Genomic DNA, 9702 nt, shown 5'->3' with positions numbered 1-9702 from the left:
GTTCTTCTTATAGCCGAATTTAAAAAATAAACATGTTAAACCCGTTGAATGAAAGATATGGGAAATTGTGATTTTCTTTCCTCCTACTTTTTTTTTGTTTCTTTTATTTGTATTGTGCCTACTGAAACTGTACATCTTGACAATGATCCGTATATTGTATATAAGATATCTTCAAAAATATATTGTCACCATTTCCTGTTAATGGCTAAAATCTTTCTTGAAAAAAAAAATAGCATGAAAAAATTTGCTGTCTGTGTGGCTTAGTTGGCCCAATAATTTACATCAGAACTGGTGTTAGTGAAAGATCTAGGAGCCTATTTTTCAATGTTTTTACCCAGGATTTTTTTTTTGTCAGTTCAATTTGAAAAATGTGTGAATCTTTTGTGAATCTTGGGTTAAACATTGATAAATAAATCTCTTAAAGAAATGCTTTAACCCAATAACAAGAATATAACAGCAATCTTTTGACAAACAGTGCACTCAAAAGCAAAATGCAGAAACATGAAAATAGCTTTTCAAATGTATTTATTGATGAACACATTCCTGTATTTCTCTTTTCCTTGGTATTCTAGACTTTAGTTAATATAATAGTAACATTTTGGTCAGTAATCGCATAATACTTTCTACATCAATAAAGGGTTAACTTGAGAAACATAGATAAAGGTTCATTCTTGCTAGACCCACCCTGGAATTCCAGTTAGCAGTTGTTGCCCTTGGCTAGACTAAAACCAGTTTTCTTCCTCCCAGCCAAATCCAGTCACAACACATTCACTACAACAGCAGTGAAGGAATTAAGCACAGATCCCCACCCTCTTTCTGCCCACATATCTATAGCTTTGGTACGTAATCTTATAGCTTGGTCCCAGGGATTCATGGGGATTCGGTGTTAGTGGTATTTCCCTTGTTCACATAGAAAGGGCGTTGCTGAGTCTGTGAGAAACAAGCATAGATGTTAGCAACTTTTATTGTTTCTTAAAGTAACATTAAGCATTTCAATTAAACTTGAAGGGATCTTTATAAAACATGACTACATAGACAGGCTATAGGTAAAGTATTTCAGTACAGAAGTCTAGTTATAGCATGGAGCGTGTATATGCTTTCGAGCCAAAGGTTTAGAATGCACAGGCAGATTTTATAAAGGATAATGCCTTGTACACACAACCAGTTTTCCTGTGAATAAACTCTGAAGGTTTTTCCAACGGAATTCCGCTGAAACTGTCTTGCATACACACAATCACACCAAAGTCCGATCATCAAAAATGCGGTGATGTACAGCACGTACGGCCGGACTAGAAAAAGGAAGTTCAATAGCCAGTAGCCAATAGCTTCTGTCTTGTACTTCAGAGCATGCATCGTTTTTGGTCCATCGGAACAGCATACAGACGAGCAGTTTTCCCGATCGGAATTGGTTCCTATTGGGAAAAGGTTCTATTTCTAGGTCCATCAGAATAAAAAAAAAAAGTCAGATAAGGCACACACAATCGGAATATACAATGAAAAGCTTCCGTCTGACTTTTCCTGTCAGACATTCAGCTCGTGTGTACACGGCATTATAGTGAGGGTGAGTGCCCAGACTAGGCTTTCTTGCACTGCTACATTGCTAGCACCCAATTTTTTTCCAGGGTTGGATGATACTCTATTGTGGTGCATGTTCTATGAAGACTTGTCCCTTTTACTTGTAAGAAAGGTAAGAGGTCACAAAACATTCACAGTGATTTTCCAACATATTTGGACATATCTGAGCAGTAACAAACATTTCTGAGTTTAGTACTGGCAGTCCCCGGGTTACAAACAAGGTAGGGTCTATAGGTTTGTTTTTAGGTTGAAGCTTTTTGGATAGCATAGGGAAGGGTTACCAAACCTGGAACATTTGTTTTGCTATCTGTGCCCCTATTCAAAAGATTTCACCTCATTTTCTGTTCCAATGACAACTGGATTTAGAAAATTTTGGGTTGTTGTGGAAACAAGCCTTGGTGATAAAGCATCAGCGGAGACACCTTTTTACCCTAATAACTCTTACAGGGGTGAATTTCTCACTTCCTGTCGTCTCCTTCTATTTGTAAGTAGTGTAGTTTGTAAGTCGGATATTTGTAACTAAGGGAATGTCTGTACTTTGAATTCAAAGCTGTTTTTTTTCCCATAGTCTTGGGTGGAGAAATAATGTATAGCTTAGAACCTCTTTCAGTTTTTTTGCTGTATGTGTCCCCATTGGAGAGATTCGCTCTCTCAACTTGTCGAAGAAATTATTGTCTTTGTCTATGACAATTTGTCATATTGTCTATTGGAACAGAACGTGATGGAAAATCCAAAATGTTAAGCCCCATACACACGATCAGAAATGCTAGAAAAAGTCGGATGTGAGCTTTTGGTCAGAAATTCCGACCTTGTGTATGCTCCATCAAACTTTTCCTGGCAGAATTCCAGCCAGAAAATGATTGAGAGCAGGTTCTCTATTTTTCGGTCGGAAAAAGTTCCGATTGGAAATTCCGATCATCTGTACAAACTCCCATGCGCAAAATTCCTATGAATGCTCGGAAACAATTTGACACATGCTCGGAAGAATTTAACTTAATTTTCTCAGCTCGTCATAGTGTTGTACGTCACCGCATTCTTGACGGTCGAAAGTTCAGAGAACTTTTGTCTGACCGTGTGTATGAAAGCCAAGCTTGAGTGGAATTCTATTGGAAAAACCATCCAAGTTTTTTCCAGCGGAAAACCTGCTTGTGTGTACGGGGTATTACAGTTAACCAAAAAAGAAATGAGAGGAAATCTTCCATATCTATCCCATGGGCAGCTGTATAAAGCTAGGCACACACTATACAATTTATTATAGTACAATAGCCAGAGTAGAAGGTTCCTCCATCTGTGCTGTATACCATAGATGGAGGAATCTGTATGATTATTTTTGTTTAGTCCGCAGGTTGGTTTAAGAGATAAATTTCCCTCACTTTGAGGAGACTTTTTTTCACTTCTTGTAGTCTCTCTTATGCCGTGTACACACGATCAAACTATCTGGTGGAAAAGTCTGGCGGACTCGAGTCCGCCGGACAATCCACCCGTGTGTGGGCTCCGGCAGACTTTTTTTACCCAAAAGTCCGGCGGACTTAGAAAGTAGTTTTGACTCAAAAACTGTCCGGCGTACGGCCGCGTGTGTGCTAGTCCGCCATACTTTTGAAATGAACGGACTTTCCCACACGGAGAAAAGTCCGTTCATTTTGAGCGCGGCTCCAGGTAGCCGGGACTAGCGAAGGAAGTCAATGTCACTGCCTTTGGCGGCGAGATTGACACGTCTCTGGCCCCGTCACCTGGTATGGACTTAAAGGGGAAGCCCTACACCGAAAAAATGGCGTGGGGGTCCCCCCTAGGTCAATATCAGACCCTTATCCGAGCACACTACCCGGTCAGGAAAGGGGGTGGGGATGAGCGAGTACCCCCCTCCTGAGCCATACCAGGCCGTGTGCCCTCAACATGGGGGGTGCTTTGGGGAAAGGGAGCCGCGCAGCCCCCCCACCCCAAAGCACCTTGTCCCAACCAACGGCCAGGGTTGTCGGGGTCTGCGGGCAGGGGGGTTATCAGAATCCGGGAGCCCCCTTTAATAAGGGGGCTCCCGGATACCGGCCCCTCACCCTATGTGAAAAATTTTTTTAATAAAACACAACACAGGGGTTTAAAATAATTTATTGCACAGCTCTGGGGGTCTTCTTCCATCTTGGGCGGACGTAGTCCGCCAGAAAAGTCCCATGTGTGGGCAGGTCCACTCGATCAGAAATTTGGCGGACTTTCCGGTGGTTTGTTCGCCAGACTAAGTCCGCCAGATAGTCTGATCGTGTGTACGCAGCATAAGACAACAAGTAAGGGGAAATATCTCAAATAGCACAGAAAAGCAGAGCATAGCAACAGGAAAAAATTACAGGGATTGTAACCCTTCCCTAAATTATGTAAAGCATAAAAAACTTGTACTATAAATATGCTTTATACCCTACACAATTTGATTGCTACAAAAGCATTGTTTGCAAAAAATTGGGCAATTATGGTAACCAACGGAAGCAGATCCATCAATGTGATCTTTACTTGTGCAGGTAACTCAATAGATGGACTTGATATCTGAGTCCTAGACTTAGCAATATGTCTCCAGAAATAAATATGCATATTTTTATCATAATATATCTAGCAATGATCAGTCTGGACAAAACATTTCTGGATAACGATGGTTAACAATATTATTAGTAGTTGGTAGTAGCTAAAAGAGCTTGGGATGACCCCACAGAAACAAGTGATCAGAACAAAAATTAGCAGTTTGGAACTCACCAACAGACTCTGCTTTGAGGATTTCCATGTTTGTGGCAAAGATTTTGCTGGCTGGTGCCTTGACATCATTGGATACACTGTAGGAACAGAGGGATGATGTAAAATAACATTCTTGTTCTTTGATCATAAATAGAGAGAGAGATAAAGCATCTATTGTATGCACAGCTAAAAGGGAAGCTATAGTCTCTTTTCTCTCTCTCTCTCTCTCTCTCTCTCTCTCTCTCTCTTTCTCTCTAGATGATCTCATTCATCTATACCAGACCCTGCTCTTAGATGAGTCTCCTATTGCTATTAAAGGGGATACCTGCACACAAAAAAGATGTGGGGGTTCCCAAATAATTCATATCAGGAACTTCAAGCCTGTTATGAATTTTAAGGGTGATCCCAAACCCCAAAAAAATGTGTGGTGGTCTCCTCCAAATTCCTTACCTCACTTTTTTATTAATTTTTGCATGGGATTCCCTCTTAAAATTCCCACCAGCCCCAAAGGATTTGGTATGAATTAGAGGGGAACTCAAACCTCTTATGTGAATGGGGCTGGGTGATGTCCATATTTGTTAAAGAGGAGCTCCAGACATATTTGTGTTTATTAAAAGTCAGCAGCTACAAAAACTGTAGCTGCTGAATTTGTAATAAACAAACACTCACCAGGATCCAGCGATGTGCTCATCTGAGCCGTTCTTTCCATCAATCTTCTATCCCCGATGCCTGGATCTCAACTGTGGGAACCATCTGCGACAACTTGCGGCTTCACAGCCAGGTGTCAACTATGCATGCGCAAGCCATGCTGTGCATTGTGAATGTTCCCGCAGTCTTCTGGGATCTGTGGCCTGTATCCAGAAGAATATGGTGATGGAGGGGAGACCTTTGGCTTGGAGTGCCTACTAGATGATCCAAGTGGAAGTGGCAGTGGGTAACTGTCAAAACCAGGTACCTGCTCTGCTCCACCCAAAAAAAAAGAGTGCCATTTTCTAAAGAGGAGGGGAGGAGGTATTAAAGTGTAACTTCCATTTTTGGGTGAAACTCCGCTTTAAGGACTCAGCAGTGCCTGCTCCTGCCATCATCCTTAACAACCATTGAAGAAAATAAGTTGTCAGGTATAATAGTAATACCCCTATTATGCATGACTTTCAGTTCCTGCCGAAGAAGTAAATGTTAGGGTGTTTCTCCAAATGCCCGAACAGCAAAGATTTGATCTGAAGTTGTGTTATATGTATATATGTTTAGTCTTGGAGTACAGATCTATATAAGTCTGTCAGGTTGACCATAATCATTTTTAACTTAGTCTCTTTAAATACCCAATCACTTTCAGAGAAGACAACAATAAATGCTCCCCCTAAACCCAACTTACTAGTTGAAGAAAATACAATTTTGGAAAAAAGTAACATCTTAAGCAAATTTGCCTTTTTTTGTGTATTTCTTGTAGACAATGGAGATATTGGGAAATTAATATATTGAGCAGAACAGTGACTTAGTGACCTAGCAATGTTGAGGTCCAGGGTTCAGGATAGTCCATTCATCTTCTATATACCAAAAGCATAGTAGTAAGTTAAAGTGGTTGTTCAGTCTGGGGGAAAAAAATAAAAGTCAGCAGCTCCAATTACTGGAGCTGCTGACTTTTAATGAAAGGACCCTTACCTGTCCGGGGATCAAGGGCTGTCCTCACCGGCCTAGCTTGCCACTAGCCTTCGAGTTCCCGGTGCCAACATCCTATCTGTGGGCTGCCGCCTTTGCTGCTTTCGGCTTCACAGCCTGCTGCCCTTGTGAATGGTCCTGCAGTCTCCTAGGGCATGTGACATGTCCAAGAAGACTGCGGGGGGGGGGGGGGACTGTGGGGGGTGGGGAAGATCTTCCTCTCAAATTGCCTAGGCAATCCAAGCAGAAGTAGGAGTGGGTACCTGTCAATCCCAGGTACCTACTCCCCCCCCCAACAAAAGAAAATATACCAAATGTTAAAGAGGAGTGGGGGATAGGCCTAAAGCGGAACTTACCCTTTTGGGTGGAGTTCTGCTTTAAACACTTTCTACACAATCTGGCCACCCCTTGTACAAAAGATGATGCAAAAATGTTATGTGACCTAATGACAGTATACACATTCTAAGTACTTTAAGTAACACATTTACCATTCATGTTATAGGGACTGTTTTCTTGCTGATTACCAGAATCTGTGGTTGTCACAGTGGATGATGCATATTGGAAGGATGGAACTTGGTTGGAGACTAGAAAAATACAGTGTAATTAACATACAATTTTTATGACCATATTTCAATAGCAGGGATGCAAAAACTGACGTATAAATATTACCAGAGAAAACTTACAGAGAAAAGCAATTGCATAAGATGTTTTACGTCTAATAAGAAATATTAGAATAAAAGTGTAATGAATGAAAACAGAGTAGTCCAAAGAAGACATTTTCCCAAGGAGAATTTTATCTTGCCAAATCAATTTGGCAGACTTTTGTATTTTGTAATCTAGTACAGAGGAAAACTAACCTTTAAAAAAGATAGGGTTTCAAATTTAAAACAAACGGAAAATCTTAATTTACTTCAACTTACCATTTCTTAAATGTGGTGGCTGCCTTAGGTTTTTTTTTTTTTTGTAGCTATTGTTTTAGCTTTTTTCCCTTTTTTTCTCACTACATGATCTAACCAATATGTCTGTTATTTTTCAACTTCCTTTAATAGACCAGGCTGTCCAACAAGAGTGGCAGTTAGATGACTGAGACAAACTATTTAATACTATCAGCTATGATTGCAATAGTTAGCTTTTATTCATTTATTTAAAATCTTCATCCCAAAAGGAAAAAAAAACTGTCTGTAACTACTTAAAAAGTGTTACCCGGAATGTGGCCTTAATTTATTAGTCAAGTCCACATAAATCTGCTAGTACACCAAATATTACCCTCTGTACAGGTTGGCAATGCTGCTATCCAAGAGTGGCTCTGTTGCTCCTCCATAGAGCAGAGCCACCCTACGGCAGGAAGTGCGTATTTTGCTAAATAACCAGGTGAAAATACAGAAATAAATTATTAAAAACAGAAAACAAATGCTGTCCATATTTAAGACTTTGTAAAATGCAATATATTAAACTTTTGCTTTTGGGTATAGACATGCTTTAAACTTGCTTCAAAAATAAAGATTCTAAATAAAGAGCCCTGATAAAGGGGAAACTGTAATAGTCCTGAAAAGCATTGGTTTTATACCTCTACAAAACAATAAACATATCTGTGATCTAGACTGATCTGCCTTCATTTTGTTATTTTGGTCTGCCCTAAACATGTAGCTAAAATAGAATTACAGTAAAACCTTGGATTCCGAGCATAATTCGTTACGGAAACATGCTTGTAATCCAAAGCACTTGTATATCAAAGCGAATTTCCCCATAATAATGGAATCTCAGATGATTCATTCCACAATGATTTATTCATAAGTCCTTCAGTTTATAGTCTATATGAAAAGATTATAACAATGTGACAAGGTTATGTAACCATAAAATGTCCATCCACAAATGGCAGCCTCCACAAGGGGATTAGAAGCAAAATCCAGCAGGAACTACAGCATATAAAAGAGAAGGGAGGCGCCTACAAGTGTAGCAATATGGTTACATTTAATGAAGGTAAAACATTTAGCAACTCACATGGTTGATGGGTAAAATAGGCACATCTAATAATGCAAGCACCTGGGGTAAAGCTGTCCACATAGACTGTCCTCTGCACGGCCGCCTCTTACCGCTGTAAGTCTGCAATCATGACCAAGACGTATACCTTGCGGTAGAGAGATTTGAAAGCAAGGCTTGAAGCTCTCATGGAGCACAGAATGGAAGGGATGACGTTGATGGTGGTGAGGAGGATGGTTTATGTGGACAGCTTTACCTTGGATGCCTGCTTACTTAGCTGAGCCTGTTTTAACTTTCAACCATGTGACTTGATAAATGTTGTACCTTTATTAAATGAAACCATATTGCTACACTTAGAAGCACCTCAGTTCTGTTTTATACTCAGTTGTGACATGACGCTACTTGTATATCAGGACCGCTTGTATATCCAGTCAAAATTTATTTAAAAATGTTGCTTGTCTTGCAAAGCAGTCTCAAACCAAGTTACTCTCAAACCAAGGTTTTACTGCATAGGCAAAACTTTTTTCTCATTTTAGATAGAACAACAGAAGGTTATAACCCTTATCAGATTTTTTTTTACTATCTGTGTTCCATCTTGGAGATTCTTCTTCACTTCCTGTCCCTTAGCTAAACAGAAAGTGAGAGGAAATCTTTTCAAATTAAGGGAATCCCTTGGGGACCCCCAGGCCCCCAGAACTAGTGTCAATATTGGAAGATTTTACCTCTATTACTTTTCTGGGGACAATCCAAAATTTGTAATTTTCTTTTACATTTACTTTCAATAATAATGGTATACAGGACAAATAGGGTGAATATCACTAAGGGGGGCATAGACAGCAATAACAATTGATATTGAAAGGCATTCTAATCCCTCTCCACTGTATCCAAAACTGAAAAAAAAGTTTTGCCCTTAGTTATACTTTAAGCATTCATTGTATTGATTTAAATTTCACTTCTGCTCACTTATTACACTTGTTTTATAGCAATGCACTAATGTATAAAGCAATCTAGCTGGTTTCCTCCCACTTTCTTATAGACCTTTGTTGCTCCTAATTATACCTTTAGCTCTATTCATAATAAAGGCCAGAAATCTACACCACAAATACTGTATACTTGCTCATGCATGTGTTTTGGTAATTCTGTTAATACACACCCTCAATCCACAGCTGCAAAAGTCAAGAGCAATGAAATTTAAATAATAATAAAAAAAAAACTGAAGATCAAAGAACATTGCATTCCTTTTTTTTCTGTCAAACCTTCTCTTTAGACTGCTAAATATCTTATTAGGTCAAGATTTAAAATGTTCCTTTTGGCTACATCCAGGTAATAGTGATGACATTCGCTACCTTGGTCAGTTTCCAATAGATCTGTGCATTTCCATTTTTAGAACCAAGCAGAGTTAAAATAAGAGTATTACTGCCTAAAGTTGTCTATTCACTGTAAGATAGGACTTAGAGGGAGCCATTTTTAAAAGATTTGACCAAGTCTGACAGCACTAGATTTTCTGGGTCTAAGCCAAACTTCAAGTTCATGTGGGTGAAAATAGAACTCGTTATATAATGACTGCATAGAGTAGCAGGTGAGGACAATGTGCAAGTGGATTTTGCATGTTATACTTGAAAATTTATTTCTGTGACATTTGGATTTTTCTTTAAAATGTGGCTCTGTCAGTGCATTTTCCAAGTCCTGCCAATAAAAATATTTTGGTGGTTGGTATCCCCGCTTTCTATTTTCTGGAAGCACCTTCCTTTACTCAATTTAAATATATGAGGACCAGAT

The 9702-nt window shown here is 39.4% G+C and overlaps 1 protein-coding gene across 2 annotated transcripts in view; it reads right to left on the bottom strand.

Annotated features, from left to right (window-relative positions):
• Positions 1 to 508: 508 nt before the first annotated feature.
• TRIM29 (tripartite motif containing 29) overlaps positions 509 to 9702 on the bottom strand; it is a 58231-nt gene continuing 49037 nt past the window's right edge. For both annotated transcript variants that reach the window (XM_077457380.1, XM_077457379.1), the window contains 3 exons: positions 6432 to 6527; positions 4309 to 4385; positions 509 to 930 (listed from right to left, as the gene is read on the bottom strand). In XM_077457380.1, the coding sequence (XP_077313506.1) occupies positions 871 to 930; positions 4309 to 4385; positions 6432 to 6527 (233 nt within the window). In that variant the 3' untranslated portion in view covers positions 509 to 870. The remainder of the gene's footprint in view (positions 931 to 4308; positions 4386 to 6431; positions 6528 to 9702) is intronic.

Source organism: Lithobates pipiens, unplaced genomic scaffold (genome assembly GCF_037356315.1).
Source record: "Lithobates pipiens isolate NorthernLeopardFrog02 unplaced genomic scaffold, aLitPip1_a1.2 Scaffold_27, whole genome shotgun sequence".
In the NCBI taxonomy this organism is placed as follows: Eukaryota; Metazoa; Chordata; class Amphibia; order Anura; family Ranidae; genus Lithobates; species Lithobates pipiens.
The sequence above is the reverse complement of the archived record's forward strand: the minus strand, read 5'-3'. Positions and strand labels throughout refer to the sequence as shown.